The 17,329-nt window shown below is 51.7% G+C and overlaps 1 protein-coding gene across 2 annotated transcripts; it reads left to right on the top strand.

The window, feature by feature from the left end:
- Positions 1-471: 471 nt before the first annotated feature.
- Positions 472-14,806, top strand: eno1a (enolase 1a, (alpha)). Of its 2 annotated transcripts, none has more exons than XM_015337189.2 (12): positions 472-582; positions 4,521-4,615; positions 6,730-6,825; positions 7,834-7,892; positions 8,822-8,891; positions 9,122-9,255; positions 9,656-9,878; positions 11,233-11,430; positions 12,129-12,330; positions 12,909-13,017; positions 13,498-13,556; positions 14,324-14,806. In XM_015337189.2, the coding sequence occupies exons 2-12, from the start codon at positions 4,531-4,533 to the stop codon at positions 14,391-14,393; spliced, it is 1,305 nt and encodes a 434-aa protein (XP_015192675.1). In that variant the 5' UTR covers positions 472-582; positions 4,521-4,530; the 3' UTR covers positions 14,394-14,806. The 2 variants fall into 2 exon arrangements, with proteins under 2 accessions (XP_015192675.1, XP_015192676.1); XM_015337190.2 differs by lacking the exon at positions 7,834-7,892 and adding an exon at positions 7,414-7,472.
- Positions 14,807-17,329: the final 2,523 nt, after the last annotated feature.

The raw sequence follows: 17,329 nt of genomic DNA, 5'->3' as shown, positions 1-17,329 counted from the left end.
AGAAGCACCTTTCATCCTGGGATCTGGTTACATCCTTGAAACCCGTGCAGCACCCCGAAATAAAGGACCCATCCCCTACCCACGTGCGCAACAGGCGGTGAGCCCCGACAAAGCTCACGACGGCGGCCCCAGTTCGGCTCCAGGCGTTATCTGCGGTTTTTTTAATGTTACAAATACGTGCATTGCTTCCGATAACGGGTTTCACCTCGGCCTGTGGAGATGCTGCGAAACGAGGGGACGCTAAAGTGGGGGCTTCGTTCGTTTCGTTTGGAAAGAAAACGCGACTTTTTAAAAAGAAATCTGACGCAGACGGTAACAGTAACGTGTTCCGCATCCGCCCGGCGGGCGCCGCTGCGCTCGGTGGAAACTTCCAGCCTCGCGTGCACCGGCCTCCTCCTCCTCCTCCTCCTCCTCTCCCCCCCCCACCCCGAGTTGCGGGCGTGTCGCGTGAGCCCCGCAGGAGCCAATCAGGCGCGAGCCCTCTTCCTGATAGCGCTGCCCTGCGCGAGCCCTGCTTCTCTCCGTCTGCCAGCCAGCGCGAGCCCCTGTCCTTCTCCTTCTCCTTCACCGCCGCACAGTCAGGTAAGAGCGGCTCAGCACCACGTATAAAGCCTTTAGCCCAGTTTAATCATGAGCGGGCCCCGTTTTGTAAGCTCTGTTTTATTCGTTTCTGGGGTGTGTGTGTGTGTGGGGGGGGGGGTTCCCCATCTCGTGCGCTTTCTATGCACGCGTCGTCTTTAATATTTTTGATTTCCCGAAAGTTCCGAATTAATTCACATGCTGTGACCTGAATCAGTGTCTCTCTCTATACCCTGCTTTCCCCTGGAAAGCTCCGGGAGGTAAGCGGGTGTCGAGACGCTATGGGGCTGCAGCTAATTAATAGGGGGCCCGGCAGTACATTGTGTCAGAGAGGAAGTTTTGTCATTTTAGTTGGAAGGTTTTAATCGCCCATTTTAGGCGATTTCTCTTTAAACCTGTTAATTATCTTAAAGGTTTTGCCCGTCTGGGGGGCGGAGCGTGAAGGGTTCGCTCGGTGCACCGCCGGGGGTGTAATTCAATTAGGGGTATCGGGTTCAAGTTCAGCCCCAGCGGAGAGCGTCATATCGGGGCTGCCGGCGGTTTGAAACGGGTCTGTCGCTAAGCGGTCGCCGTTTCCTCTCTTGACAAAGCCGTATAGAAATGCTGAGATCATTCTGTTACAAGACCAACGTTTGATATCATTGTGCAATTTTCCTGTCGTTCTGAACTCTGCTCTGTAGCTCGTAGTTCCTGGTTAACTGTATCTCGGGAGTAAAACGCTTCTCAAGCGGGTCTTTAATCCCAGGGACATCCATGTTGTCCGTGTCGGAACTTTAAATAGACTGGCTTTTTTTCTGCTTCCTGGGAAACGCCAGTCTGTCTGTAGCGTTTTTTTTACGTGAGTTTTTTTAATGCGTTTAAAACGTAACTTTCATCTCCTCCTCCTGTTAATTTTTTTTAATTGTTGTTGGGGGTTTTTTTCCTAAAAAAAAGACCACTTCTGGAGGTGGGGAGGGAAAGAGACGAGATCCCGGTTTAGAGACGCAGAAACACTATAATTGGAGCGAATATAAGACTCGAGGCCTTCCGGGCTGCCTCGCTTAACACACCCGGCTGGAGGGGACGGGCGACGCTTTCTGATTTACTGAACAAGCCGAGTATTTCCAGCTCCCAGGACACGACCTTTGGAGGCAACGCCGCTTTCGGAGGTAGCGGTTCCAATGTCAATCGTGTTTTCGGGGTTTTGGGGTCACCCTCAACACCCACGTCCTCCCCGAGGCGCTGCGAGCGCCGCACCTGTGCGGAGTCCCCGGCACCACCCGGGAGGGTGGGGGTGGAAAAAACACGACATCGTGCGTGTCTGAGAGGAAAAAAAGGGGTGTCGAGTGGACTTTTCGGGGGTGACCCCGAAACCCAGATCGACATTGAAAACCACGTTGCCTCCAGAGGCAGTGTGCCAGGAACTGGAAATGCTCGGCGCGTTCAGTAAATGGGGACACGTCCCTCCCGCCCACTCAGGTCTCTAGCGGTCTGATTCCTCAATGTGAAGCAGAAACCACGTTTCTTGCGGTGAAAGGGCTGTCCTCTCAGCCACTCAGACTGCTTTCCACCAGCACCGTTTGGGAGACCCCAGTAGTTTTATTTTCATTAACATCACGGGACCCCAGTCTGTGTCCCTCAGTTCTTGCGACCCCCCGGTTGTTTGCGAATTGGGGTATGTGAAAAGACAGTGCAAGAAATGGGCTCATAAAGTGATCTTATCTTATCTATGAGCAGGACTGCTCACTACTGGAGAGCACTGGAATGGCTGCATATTGAGTAGGGGGGATCTCCCATCCTGGTCCAGGAAAGCTGTAGGACCTTCTGGTAATTGGCTAAGTTGAAGTGAAGCTAAGTGTTGATATAACAAGCTTCAACCCTAACCACTAGTTATAAATGCCTATAAAACCCAAAGGACAGAGGGTGCACCTGAAAATGTGCTTTGGGGGTTATGACTCTGTTAGTACTGGCCATGATTAATGCTCTTTCCTGTGAAATTGCAGATGTCTGATTCATGCAGCGCAATTGGCGTTTAAGGAAATAAGTCACTTGGTCCTGGAAATAAGTTTTTCGATAGCACGGGCGGCCTGTTGCCGAGGCTGCGAGTCGTTATATACAGGCCTCTCAGGCTGTCCGCGTTGGTGAGGAATATTGAAGTCTTGGCTGTGAAGGAAAGCCCATTGCAGACACCGTAATGTTGACACGGAGACCTGCACTGGCCGTGGGTACAGATCAGGGTACAAAAGATAAGCTTCTTGTAGGCTTCTAACTCAAAAACTAGATTTACTATGCAACAGCTTATTTTTTTGTTCTTTACTCGGAAGTGCATTTCTTAGCCATCCTGATGCAGTTTGATCAGTTTAACAGTCTCTCTTCCTGGCTGTTTCCTCCGAGAGCAGAGACCCCTGTCCTACAGCTTTGTAACCAAGAGCACCTTGGCTAGAATAGACTCGCTGTGAATAGCAAGTTTGTTTGTTTTTAACCCCGGCTGGCCAAAAGCTGAACTCGACTAAAAGCCTGTGGCTCCATTCAAACAGCCGTCCCACTCGATCGTGTGGACGAGGGAAGGACAGCACGGGTCTGCTAGCTCCTAGGGACAGCCGGGGGCAGTTTTCCAGTGGTCCATCTCCATCGCGCAGACATTAATGGATCGAGAGGGAGTGCTGCGCAGGGCATCTCGCTAAAAGTCTAAATAGGCTTTTATTGGTTGGGTGCGCCTCACTTGACATCTGAGCACTGACTCATTTTGTGAGCTTGAAAGGTATTAGCCCACGAAGCCTAAACTAAATCGGTATCCTTACCAATAAGCACTTTAGTCTCCCTGGCCCCTAGTGCCTTAAGGTTAAAGGGCCCCAGTTTTGATGCCTGATGTGTTGCTGTAGGGACTAAGCTGAGGTGTCTCATTTGGCAAAGTTAGACTCATTTTCAGATGCAGTGTTGAGGGTGTCCTGTTGCCCTTGGATCAGGACAGTTTAGTTTTAAACAACAATAGAAGCATGTCAGAATGAAAAGGATGATTGATTAGTGCATCGATAAGATGATTTATAGCACATTGGCGATCTGATCTAGGCTTTACCGCTGTTCTGGAAATAGGCTGCTGGCCACCTGTTACCAGGTTGTACACTGACAGACGGCTGACGTGGAGAAGGTCCGTCTGAAGACATCTAAAACTGGACGCTGAACCCAGTTCTTGAAAAACGCAAATCGGGATCAATTGTTGAGCTGAGGCTGTGTCTTTGAGGCTCTCTATAGACGATAATCCTTGAAAGTTGGGATGTAGCAGTGTAGTTTTTGATTGTAAACGAATTGCAACAGTTTTTGTTTTATTCACAATGAGTTTGCATGAGCGCTTAAGAGCGTCGTCTCCACCGCGTTCCACCGCTCGGCCCGTTGGGGCAGAAGAGACGTCTGTCCGGGTGCTGGTGCTGGTCGGGTCGTGCCGTGGAGCGCTGGGAGGGAACGCGCTGGTGTGCTGGGGGAGGGGGTGTCTCTGCGGTCTCCCCAGCGCGGACTGGGGAGAACCTGCTGAGCGAGGGCCCAAGGCAGGGCTGCTCTTTCCAGAGCAAGGCTGCTGCCAGAGCTTCTGTAGGAATACAGGACCGGTGGAGACCCAGCTGCCCGCCGAGGAGAGGAAGACCTGCACAGCCATGGGGAGAACTGGGGGCAGACCCCCCCTCTGGCTCCAGGTGGATCTGTGCTCCTTCTCGGAGCACAAAGGTTTTTTTTTTAAGTTGTCTCGTGGCTCGTTCGGTTGTTCTTCCGAAGGCAGGTAGCCCTTATGCGATGCCCCTTTCCCCCAGGAGGGGGCCGTGGGGAAACTCGCTCGGAGGTTTCGCTGCCCCCTGGTCTTGTTGCATGAGCTTGTTTTAAACCGGGGGCAGCAGCGTGGTCAGGGGGCGCCCCACCAGGCAGATCGGTTTGGTCACCGGCGTTTGTCCCCCCCCCCCCCCCTTTCGTTCCAGAGCCGCCATCATGTCCATCCTGAAGATCCACGCCCGTGAGATTTTTGACTCCCGTGGAAACCCCACTGTGGAAGTGGACCTCTACACTAAGAAAGGTAAAATGAGTGGGGAGGGGGCAGGAGTTGACATAATTATCATGAGAGAGAGAGATAAGGAGGCATGTTTCGTGAGTTTGTGTGGAAGAGCCGCAGGTCAGGTCCTGCTTGGCTTAACCCTGAGCCCTTATCAGCGTCATGAGGGATCGGTTCCACGTGCCGTGTCAGGTCCACTGGTAGGAAGTGAAGAATCCTCTTCGCAGTAATGGACTCAAGTTTGTAAATAATCACAGGTTCTAGATTCTGGTATGGGAGACGAATTAAGCAGATTCATGCAGAACCCCATCTCCTTATGCCTTTAGTGTCATTTTCCTGAAATATTCTGCTGAGGCACAGGTATGAGCTTTAGCAGGGGAAGAAAATACAGGGTTCAAGCCTTCGGTCATGCCTGGGAGTTTCGTGAATCAAGGATTGACGATGCTGTTAGTCTGCCGTTCGAAGGGATGGTATTTCTTCCATTTGAGAGCCAAAGAGCTGGTCTGTTGAAACTCTCCTTTCAGGCCTCTCGTATAAAGTACAGTACAGTAGAGTGGAAATGAGGGATCAGGTTGTTGGTGTATAAAAATAGTCTGTAACATTACACTCCTCGGACTGCGGCGAGACTCTTCAGTGACTCACTCGTGGAGGGGCTAAATCCGAATAGATCATTTCTGAAGAGGAGCCAGCTACCTCTCCAGGGAGGGTTCGGGGAGGGGACAGTGAGTCAGCCGGCGAGCCGGGAGAAGCAGCAGAGAGAGGAAGGGCTTTGCATGTCCGTGGAAATCTTGGGGGGGGATCGTCTGCGAGCCGAGCTGCGAGTTGCTGGAAGTCACGTATCGGGCGTGCTCCGTTCTCGCACGTGGCTGTCTGCACGCGCCCAGACGTCCACACGTCTGCCAGGCAGGCTGCGGCAGCGGGCGAGAAGAGCCGTGTAGGTACTAGCCCACCTGAAGCAGGAGCGTGACTCGTCAGACCCTGCATACCTACTGCATCAGAGGGGAACCCCCCCCCCCCCCCTCCTCTCCAGACGCTGCTTAGAATGGCTTCATACTCCTTCTGTTAGCACTTGTACGTGCTTGGCAAGCGTCGTCATCCGTGATGCAAGAGCAACTAGGAATTTGACATTACTGCCGCACAAAACCGAAACGTAATCTGAAGGCTTCTGCCAGCTTCTGTGTGTGGATCTGCTCTGTGAAACGCAGATGAATTTTTTGTTTTTCAAGGCATTCAAGAACAATGCCGGTTTTGAAAGGCAGACATTCCCATCTGGAGAGCTTTGCTGGTGGAAGTAATCCTTTAAAGCTTAGCCCCGCTGTTTTAAATCCCTCATGAATCCCCGTTGAAGCTGCTGTGTCGCATCAATTCAGTGACCTGACATCACGCAGCAATGTGCTCTCGGGCAGCTGAGCACCCTGAAAGGAAGTAAAAACCACCGCTGTCGCGCGGGATAGCAGATTCGTGGGCGTGTTTGTCTCTGCAGGGCTTGAGAGAGCCGTAAGAAAAGAGCTCCCGCTTCCCGAGTGAGGTGTTTTCCCCGTTATTCCCGCAGCAGGCCTTGCGGAATGCTGGGCGTTGGATCTGCCTCCTGCCGACATCACAATCGGCTCCGCTGTCGCTCTGGACCTGGGGCACGGCTGTTCCTCCGGGAACAGCTGGGAAAGCAATTGCAGCCCAGCTCGGGCATCTCGTCTCCACGGCGACCAGGCTCTGTGCTGTCAGCCGAGATGCTCCTCGACAGCTGCGCCTCTCATCTTATTGGGTGCTCGTTCTCCTCGGCCGGGGGTCGGGGGAGCCGTGGGGTTTCAGCCGACGAGCTCGGTTTAGGTCACAGAGGGCTGGCGCTTGGTTCCACGTCTCTGGCTCACATCTCGGTGTGCTGGTGGAAGTGGGGACAGCGTGCCGCTGGGGTTCTTTAAATTGCGGGTGATTCTTCGACTGGCGATCCTAAGGATCTGTGCAATCGAATCGTCACGGGCAGCCCGCGAGCAAGATCGCCCGAGTTCAGTTTCCTGCGGTTGTGCGTGGCGCCCGCCGTGAAATATCCAGACCGGCGCCCTCCCGTTGAAAGGTAATTTCGGGTCATGTCTCTCCCCACCTCTGGCCCTTCATTGCCCCCTTGTGTTGGTCGTCCTCAGGTCTCTTCCGAGCCGCCGTGCCCAGCGGAGCCTCTACTGGGATCTATGAAGCTCTGGAGCTGCGCGACAACGACAAGACTCGCTACTTGGGAAAGGGTGCGTTGGGGGAGAGGACGGGGACGGGGGGAGCCCCAAAACGCTGTTTCTCTTCGTCCTCTGCGGGACGGAGCTACAAGACTGTTGTCTTTTGTGTAGAAAAGGGGACACTTTGTCTCCAGCGCCACCATTTGTCTTGCTAGCTCAGCAGATGAGAAATGAAGTGCTTTGCATCCTCCTGTAGTTCTGAAAACCCGGTTGAGCGCAGGACGGAACGTCATGGCCTAAACGCCGTGATGCAGCAGAGCTGTGAGGAGAATCGAGCCTCTTTTGTAGGCCTTCCAGTAAAATCACTCAGCTGAGCTTTTCTGCCAAATCCTTAATTTAAGCTTCTAATTCAGTGATCTCTTTTGTGAATGGCTTATGCAGTGTTGTGACATCAGTCAGCCAAGGCTTTTCTGCACTGTAATGAGGAAACACAGACGTTTGTCACCAGTAGGTTTTTCAGAACGCACCTCATCTCGAATCGCTGTACAAAAGCTTGTTTTCTGGCTGGGTGGGGAGCGTTTTTCTCTCATTTCCTGTAACTTTGCTCTCCTACTCTGCTTGCTCTGTGCGTCCTTCATCTTTTTTTTTCCCTTCTGTCAGGGGTGGGCAGAGCCGTTAAATATGTTAATGATTTCTTGGGACCAGCTTTGTGTAATCAGGTAATTAAAGTGTGTGGTGTTGTGGGTGAGGGGGGGGGGGCAGGGGTTGGCTGGATTACAGTAATTCACAAAAGCATGCAAAGGGACTGTGCTCTGACCACTAACCTTAACGCAGGCAGTCTTAGACGATCACGTTTTCAATCATTCGTCTTCACCTATATCATTTTCGTGAATCAACGTCATCACTCCTCTACCCCATGCATCTCCATATTTTGTTTTGTAATGCATCAGAATGATTAACATTAAGGAAGGAGACGGAGGGGGGTGGCGAGGGCGTGCGGTGATCGTCTAGTCTTGCCTGCTGCGCATGGGTGTGTCGTCCGTTTTGGGGATCAGTGATGGATTTGCTTGTTCCTTGCAGGTGTCTCAAAAGCTGTTGAGCATATCAATAAAACAATTGCACCTGCACTGATTAGCAAGGTAGGAACATTTATTGTTTGAACTAACATTTTCTTTTAACCATGCAATGATGAAGGTTATGTGCAACACCTCTTGCAAGGCAGAGCATATGTTTTTTTTTTGTTTAGTATCTTTATGAGCAAGTGGTTTTCCGCAGACTGAGGTGGTCTCTGAGTGAGCTAGTCTGCTAGGAACAAAGAAATCTTTAAGGGCACGGTTTTGGGATTTTAACAGTTTAATCAGTGGTGCATAAAAGTAACAACTTAAAGCACAATGATGGATTTGTTTTCTAACCAGCATGCTGAATGTCTCGGTTCATGTTGATTCCAAATTGGCCTGGTTTCTGAGATCAAGGCCTTGTCAAAGCCAATTGTGACCCCTGATTTTAAATGAATGCAGGTGGTGAACTGAGACATTGTGCAGGTGAGCCACAGCAATAATGGATCTCTGTGCTGTATTCAGGCTGCTCTGAGCTGGAACTGGATAAGTACAAAGCAATACTGATGGTCTGCGTGATCAATTATCTTAACACTTAATCTCACTGCATGATCAGATGTTTTGGATATGCTTCTGGGCAGCTGTTAAAAGTACCCAATATGAACCATTTTCTTCAAATCCTAATCCATTTCTAGCTATCAGTTTAATTAGTTGAGTAAGGGTGAGAGTTAAGAGGTGTTTATTTCCTTCATATCTCTTTTGGGTTTTATCCTTTGAAATGTTAAATGTGTGTCAGAAAACCGGTTGTACAGAAGACACTGAAGGAGGAGGATCTTCTTAAAGAGGGCTCTCGTCCTCCCGAGTTTAAGAAAAGCTGAAACATTTTGCACTAAAATAAAAGTAGACGCTTAGAAAACCAGCCTGGGCACAGAGGCTGGTTCGCTCTCGCACAAGACGCGCCGGAGGGGTTTCGTGTCGCTGCTTCGCTTCAGCCTCGTCCGTTTCTCCCCCAGAATGTGTCCGTCACCGAGCAAGAGAAGATCGACAAGCTGATGTTGGAGATGGACGGCACTGAAAACAAATGTGAGTTTTAGTGTGTGCGTGCCAAGAAATCCTCAGAATGAATCAGAGCAGTGACTGGGGGGGAACTAGAACGACCCGTAGCCTTGGAAAGGTTGTGAATCTGAATGCGCGTGAAGTTTTCAGCGCCCTTAAACAGTGAAGAGGGAACCCTTCGTGCACGACGATGAAAGCCTTGCTCATTTCAGTGATTTTCTTTTCTTTTCTTTCCTTTCCCCTTGCCCACATCGCAGCCAAGTTCGGCGCCAACGCCATCCTCGGCGTGTCTCTGGCGGTGTGCAAGGCCGGCGCCGCCGAGAAGGAGGTGCCCCTGTACCGCCACATCGCCGACCTGGCCGGGAACCCCGAGGTCATCCTCCCAGTCCCCGTGAGTGCGCGGCGGAGAGGCCTGGCGCCGACGTGCACTGTTCGAGATGTCGCCCACTGCGCCCCTTAGCGGGCTTGCACCCCTGGGAGCTTCTCGGCAGCAGTTGGCTGTTTTTTCGGCGGGGGTCGTTTTTGCTCACGTGACGTTCCCTGTGCGCCATTGTCCGTTGGCAACTGAAAGGGGCGCACGCCTCCTCAGTGACGCGTTTTCTTAAACTGCATGAAGACTTCTTGCAGAACATTTGCAGGGAGCGGGGGGGGGGGGGTGGTCGGAGGAGTCGGCCAATCGCCAATCGCCAATCGCCAATCGCCAATCGCCAATCGCCAATCGCCAATCGCCAATCGCCAATCGCCAATCGCCAATCGCCAATCGCCTTTTCTTTCCTCCGGGTTTTCCGCAGGCCTTTAACGTCATCAACGGTGGCTCCCACGCAGGCAACAAGTTGGCGATGCAGGAGTTCATGATCCTGCCCGTGGGGGCGAAGAGCTTCAAGGAGGCCATGCGCATCGGGGCCGAGGTCTACCACAACCTGAAGAACGTCATCAAGGAGAAGTACGGCAAGGACGCCACCAACGTGGGCGACGAGGGCGGCTTCGCCCCCAACATCCTGGAGAACAAGGAAGGTGAGGGAAGGAACCTCTCTCCCGGCTGCCCTGGCCGGGGATCAGGCTGGGCGAAGTCTGGGGTACTCGGCGTGGGGACGGCCGGGGTCAGTGAAGGCGCCGGGGGGAAGTGGAGGAGGTCGGAGGTTTTACTTCCTGTGCGGTGTGGGGCGCTGGGGGATAAAGCCTTGGGAGAAGAGGCCGCCTGCTTCCTTTTTCATTTTTTATTAATCGCACCCCCCCCTTTGCTTTGTTTCGTCCCTGGCTCTGAAGAGGATCTAAAACTCGTGTCCATTGACTGCGTGTCCGGCTCGGGTCACCCCGCCCCCCAGTAAGCCTCCTGGTTCAGTGGCCAGGGGTCTTCGCTAGCAGGAAGGTCAGCAGCCCGAGAGCAAGCAGGCAGATCCAGGGAGGCAGATGGTTTCCAAATTAAGGCCCTCAACTTGATACCGTCAGCTGAGCAGGGGGGGGTGCCCCTAAATTAGCCAACTGTGACCCGCCCTGCTCAGGGGGAGGGGTGGGGGGGGGGTGCTGAACAAGCAAGAAGAGCAGCTGCTGCCCCGGGGGGCTGGGGGCCCAGAGATCGAGCTCTGCGGGGCGGCAGACAGGAGTTAGGGGCCCGGCCATCTGACTGCTGCCGGCGCCCCAGGAGCCAGCTCCCATCGGAAACGCCTCGCTGTTTGCAGCCGGCGTTCGAGGTGTTGAGTTCTGTATGTTCACGATGACCTCCGGTTTTCACTTCAGCCGACGCCGTTTCCCCGTTCAGAAACGCTGAAATAGGGCGGGACGGATACTCTCGCTGAGGGGTGGGGCAGCTGCTCGTCCCTTCTTGAAGAGCTGCTCCCAGGCCGTGCGGAGCTCCAGTCCTCCCAGAACCAGCCTGATGTGCAGCTCAGCCCTGTAGTTTCCAAGATCAGCCTGTGCAGTGTTGTAATTGCCGGACAGCAGCAGAATGAATCATCCACACCTCTTCAGCCCATTGAGGCTGCTGTTTGCGGCAGTGGATCCAATGTTTAAAGTAGTTACTCAGCCTGAAGTAGGTTTTACCAGATTAGGATCCAGTGATGTCTGGATTTGCAGCTGCAGGTGACTGATCTGGAGGGAGGTGCTGTAGAGCAGTCGCCCAGAAAGACCCAGGGGCCGTTGTTCAGGCACATTGTTAGTTTTTTCATGCTGTAAGCTGTGTTACGGTCCTCTCATACAAGAACTGCACTTGTTTTTTTCAAATGGAGGGTGTTTTTCAGGCACCTCACCCCAGCATGTCGTTACTCGCATCTTTGTCCACCCATCTCGGAGGCACGTGGTCCTGTGTCACTCGGGGCACTTCCTGTGTGAAAGTTTGTCTGCGGCATTGACCGCGGCTTTTGTTCCTCAGCCCTGGAGCTCCTGAAGAATGCCATCGGCAAGGCCGGCTACACGGACAAGATCGTCATCGGGATGGACGTCGCCGCCTCCGAGTTCTACAGAGACGGGAAGTACGACCTGGACTTCAAGTCCCCAGACAACCCCAGCAGGTACATCACCCCGGACCAGCTGGCTGACCTGTACAAGGGCTTCATCAAGGACTACCCAGGTAAGGTTCTGCCCTGCTAACGCAATAGGGTTCCCTCCTCGCACGCCCGAGTTCTCCCTGCCCCTGCCGAAGCACGTTTTTTTTTCTTTTCCCAAGTTTACTCTCGCACAGCCGTCTGTTGTGTCTTAAAACAAAGATTCTAAAACAAACAAACAAGGGCCAGGATGTATTGTGAGACAAGGATGCGCCACGTCTAAAATCCAGCTTTCTTTTATAATTCCGTTTCCCCGTCCGAGACCGTCTTGCACCGCCGTGGCTCTGAACGACGGGAGGTTGCGAGGCCCGGTCGGCTCGTGTGGCTGCCGGCGTCGCCCCCAGTCTTGTGAAGGATATCGGGGTGTCCGTTCCCGCGCCTCGCTGGCCGGCTTGTCCCCCAGCCTGTGTGTCTCCCCCTTCGGAAGACCTCCCCAGTTGAGCGGCGCCGTGTCTAGCTCCCGGCCTGGCGCTCCGGTCCTTTCATTCCCTGGGGGATTGTTTCCGATGCATTTCGAATGTGTGGTCGAGGGGCCCGTGGGTGGAATATCTCAGATTGAGTTGGCACCCTGCATGGCTTTTATTTCTCTCAGTTAGAGGGTGGGTGGGTGACGCTCGTCTTGAACTGTAGGGTTGCAGAAATGGGGTGACTCTCTGGTTTTGGGGCCCTGGGTTTGGCAGCGTCTTGGCGTGTGTGTAACGCATGTGCTCAACCCCCCCCACAGTTGTCTCCATCGAGGACCCCTTCGACCAGGACGACTGGGCGGCCTGGTCCAAGTTCACCGGCAGCACCACCATCCAGGTGGTGGGCGACGACCTGACGGTGACGAACCCCAAGCGCATCAAGAAGGCCGTGGAGGACAAGGCCTGCAACTGCCTGCTGCTGAAGGTCAACCAGATCGGCTCCGTCACCGAGTCGCTGCAGGCGTGAGTGTCCCCTCCGGCCGCCCCCCCCCCTCGGTTTCACGGCGCTGGGCCGAGCTGCAAGGGAGCTGAGATTTTTTTGGGGAAGAGGGGGAAGCTTTCTTTACAAAAAGCGGTGGACTTCACCCGAGGCTGGAGGCTTTCTGGATGGACGCAGCCCCTTGTCCGTTGAGTTGGTCATGTGGGACTCCCTCCACGCAGGGCTGCTCTTTGTTTCCGTTCCGGAATGAAACCCAGAACAGAGGGTTCAGCCGAGAGATGTACTGCTGTCCGCTTCCTGTGTACTTTTTTCAGAATTGTTGGTTGATTTTTTTTTTTTTTTTTTTTTTTTTGGGGCGGGGAGAGGATCTACAGGGTCCCCTTAAGCCAGTGGGCCATCGTCTTTCAGTACTGACTCCGCTATCTTTGCATTCTTGGTTCAGTGTGGTCATTGTCCAGCATAAAGCCCTGGTGAAGCGTACTGTGTTTCCAGGGTGAGTTACCACAGCAGCTGCACAGGCTGACTGGGGAACAAATCCCTGTAGCTTTGCCGGCCTTTCAAACCGTCGTGTAAGATCTTGCGTCTTTTCTTCCACGTGCAGCTGCAAGATGGCTCAGTCCAGCGGCTGGGGAGTGATGGTCAGTCACCGCTCGGGGGAGACGGAGGACACCTTCATCGCTGACCTGGTGGTTGGACTCTGCACTGGCCAGGCAAGGGACTTTGTCTTTCTGAACCTGATCTAGGGACAGATTCGTGAAGGGAAACGGTGAAACCAAACCCGTACAGGTTCTGCTTATAGAAGTGCCACAGACTTATCGCGGTCAGCTGTTAAACACGCCTTCCAGCACAGGGTTTGCCGAAATTGTGCCCTGCATGATTGTTTTGTGTAAGATAAAATTCACAAAGATACAAGAAGGTAACTTTTTTCCCATAAATGTTCAATAATTTGTATGCAGTCAGACACTGTTAAACACTGTTTGAAATTTTTAGCCTTTCACTGACCGTGTTGCAATATGATTGAGAAGCTAGTGTCTTATCTACAACATTTTCACAATGTATTAACGACAACACTGTTGTAAAGCACTTCTTTGTGGTGCAGTTAAACGTAAGCATCTTAACATGCACGAGAATTCAGGGTGCACTATGGTCAACATGACGTTTTGCAAACCAATTTTTTTTTTTTCCTGCAGATCAAAACTGGGGCTCCTTGCCGGTCAGAGCGTCTGGCCAAGTATAACCAGATTCTCAGGTAAGGGCGCTGGGCGTCTCGGCTCCGAAGGGTTTAAAATTGAATGCAGGAATTGTGTGAAGCAGGGTGCGCAAAGCGAAGGAGCATGTTGGAGGTCTCGGGGAAGAGTACTGGACGAGACCTGCAGCCTTGAAGAGCTTCCCTTCTTTTTGACCTGGAATCCCTGCTTGATGATCTCTGCACTGGATTCAAGCTGCCCTGTGGGTTTTTGAAATGCCCTCATAGTCCTGTCCCTCAGATTGGCAGGACTTTGGTGTGAGCATTAGGCCTTTACCAACAATGGCCTCCAGATACTCCCCACCTCTGAACTGGCTTCATCCCTCTGCTCTCCTCCCCACTGAGAGCTGCTGTGTTGGGAGCGGACTGGAGCATCATGCAGGTGGGGCTGCACACTGGGGGTGTAAAGCGCTTTGAGTGGAGTGTCCAGAAAAGGGCTGTTGAATTCTATTAAGGTAGAGCTCACGGGCCGCAGTGCTGAAAAGCTGCACCTCTACTTCCGTGCAAGTTTCTTTAGCAAATAATGAAATATTCCAGAATTAAAATACCTAATCTAATCTGCTGTTGGCAAACCATCAGTGAGACGGATCTCACTGCACTGCCCGACTGAGAGGGAGTGGTTTTAAATCCGTTCGTCACAGTTTTTGTAGCGCTGGCAGCCAACCCACTGATACCTTGGCAGTTTTGTGCTGAATGAAATCCTGACTTGGGTGGGCGGTTTCAGGCGTCGGAGTGACAGACGATATTTTTTTGTGCCGTCTCTTTGACAGGATTGAGGAGGAGCTCGGAGACAAGGCTCGCTTTGCAGGCAAGAACTTCAGAAACCCCCTCACCAACTAAGGTGTGCTGCCGCTTCCTTGGGGCCTGCCCGGTCTTTCCTGGCACCACACGCCCGCACACAAAGCCCCGCCCCCCCCACCCAGCCCACCTCACTCGCTCACGCCCCCCCCAGCATAGTTCACTTTCTTCCCGGAGAGAGGGGCGCGCTGAAGAGGGCCAAGCATCGACGTCTGCGGTCCCCATTCGTGCTCCAGCTTCCTGATGCCGGGATCAGCCCTGTAATGTGTGTAACTCCGTAACTGTGCGACAGGTCCTTGTTTCTTCGTCAGCTGTTGTGATTTGTCTCTTGATGACCTATTATAGTAAAAGAGATTTATGTGCAATGTGCCCGCCTATCGGAGAAGTTGTAGTGTTGCTGTATGTGTGGCGAATAAAATCTACCCTCCCTTGAACGGTTATGTCCAAAACAAAAATGCTTGTTTGTTGTTTTTTTTCGCCCATCCCTGCAGCCCTGTTTTTGCTGATGGACAGGGAGGCTTGATTCAGCGCTACAGAGTGCTTTGAAAAAGTTGTAACGTAGGGAAGATTCTGTCATCACAAAAACAGTCCAGTTTCGAACAAAGCCGTGTTCCTCTGGGAACTGCAAGTGTTGAGACCAAACTAAGAAGCACTGGATTATAGACTTGCTGGATCTGCCCAAGCTGAGTCTGCAGTCCCCAGACTTGTTTCAGCTGCGCTGCCCTGTTAATGTTTTAGGAGGGTCTGAAGAATGAGACACTCAGCTGGTGCAGGCACTGCCTTGTGCACAGCAGGATCTCCCTGATCACGGGTTCAAGTCTGGTTGTATCGCCAGCGCGCTGTGACTGTGTGATTCCCCTACTGATGCTTTTCAACTGACTGCATGTCCTACAGCTCTGCATAGGGTCAGGTGGGATTATCCAGACAGGGCCCTTAGAGCAGCACAGTGCCCCCCTGTGGCCAGCTGGGTGCTTGCAGGGGTTGGGGGGACGAGCCTGTTTTCTAAGTGGCACTTCTCCAGGCCAGGGCTGTGTTGCCTGTGGGTCATGTCCAGAGGCTCAAAGGTGGGTAGGTTCTCCTTCTCCCATGCGGATCTTGCAGTGCTTGTAGCAGGAAGTATGGAGTGCACAACTCTGACTCTTCCAAGGGGTCTGTCAGGTGGGAATAACAAATTTGGCAATTTAATGATCGTGAATACAGATGATCTGGGTGGCGGTGGTATAGCTCCCTCAGTGTTCATGTGTAAGGGTACCTCATTGAATGCATTAGTACTTATTTACAAAGATGTCAGAGACTTGGTATACCTCTGCTATTTTAACCATGCCTGCAGATACTCGAGAATATAATTTTTAACCCATGTGGGCTAGGCCGGAAAATTAAGTTGGACTAAAGTTTTTTAGTTTACACAGCATAGTCAGTCTGCTCGGGGAGGGAAAAAGCCTGCTGTTACTTTTCTTCTGATAATTTGTTTTCCATTAACTGGTAAAATTAACTTTCTCGGCTTTGTAAACCAGTTCAGTTTCCCAAGGAACATGTATGGCCAGTGATGTAGAGGAGGTATAGAAAGAACATCTCTGCTACACAAGAATAATGCAGTACTCATTTTCTCTCATTTCTGCTCATTTCAATTTTTTTTTTTCTTGCAATAGTAATGTATCATGGCGAGATGGATCGGGGGCAATTAAGACAAAGCGTTGTGCTTTCACCTTAATGGGTAATACAGACAAAAGCTGCTCCATCACCTTGACTGTTAAAACTGCTCGCCTGCAGGGGCAGTTAGGAACTGAAGACTTGTCTTGCAGCGCTGGTGCCCTGGGTTCAGTTTCCTCCCCCATTCCAAAGACAAACTGGTTGGTTAATTGGCTTCTGGGAAAACTGGCCCTAGGAATGACTGAGTGCACAACCTCCTTCATGTTGATGGACAGAGAACAGAATTGCACAGATCCATTCCATATTTCATGGGTTATGACAACAGTTTTTTTCAGACCCTGCTAAAAAATCCTGTAATTATTTAGGTGGCTAAGGAAGGAGGGTTGCTATGTGCAGTATTTAGCTGCCCTGTGTATTTCTGAGTATTTTTCCTGAATGAAATGCGTCTGGTTCCAGAGTTCAGTGCTGTCATAACAATGTAGTCCTAAATTCTGTGTGTAGTTCTGACAGTGTTGTCACATCCACATCTGGGTGAACTCTTGAACTGTACTCTGGCATGAGGGGACATGAGTATTTTTACAGTAGCAGAAGGAGTTTGAAACTGTGGTTCTAGAGTGAGCCTAAAGGTTTTATTGGGAGTTTTTTTTAACGGATGATGAGATAGGGCATGAAAAGTCTATTAATGCTGCACAAATGAAACAGATTTGTTCAATTTGTTTAAGTGCAGCTCAGTTGATATTAAAAGCCCTATTGCTCTTCAAACCAGGGCCACAGACACCACAAACTTGAATGAACCTGCTTTTGTTTCATGATTTGGGATGCCAGTCGATGGATTAGGGGGCAGAGGCTCTAGCTAGCCTAAACCGGTGCCAGGATTTATCAAGGCGTTTGGTGTTGAGTAAAAATAGAAAAGCGCAGAGAGAAAATCCCCACCAAAATAGACAGCCGAGAAGGTTGTTTTCTTGAAGCTTCCTGACTTACTTTGGCTTATTAGTTTGCCAGTGTGCAGTTCAGACCGAAGCACCCCTGGATAGTGGCTGTCTGTGTTTGGGGGCTGAGTATCCTTGTGGATGTTAGTCAGATCCCTATGGAGTCGGGATATTTCCTCCTGCTCTAGTTTAATAAATAGCTGGAGTGTCCTAATGGCCGAGGAGCTGCATCTGTGTGCTTTCTTTACACTTTGAAAGCTGACCTTCCGGGAATCGGCAGTCCTTGTTACATCATGACAAACCTTCAGTCAGACAGCTGTCATTTTGTTGCTGCGAGAAAAAGCCCAGCTGATCTAATGAGGTCTTTTTCCCTCCCTGTATTATAGTTCATAAAAAGTG

This window comes from Lepisosteus oculatus, chromosome 25 (genome assembly GCF_040954835.1).
Source record: "Lepisosteus oculatus isolate fLepOcu1 chromosome 25, fLepOcu1.hap2, whole genome shotgun sequence".
NCBI lineage: Eukaryota > Metazoa > Chordata > Actinopteri > Semionotiformes > Lepisosteidae > Lepisosteus > Lepisosteus oculatus.
Note: the sequence above shows the minus strand (reverse complement) of the source record. Positions and strands in the feature narration are given on the sequence as shown.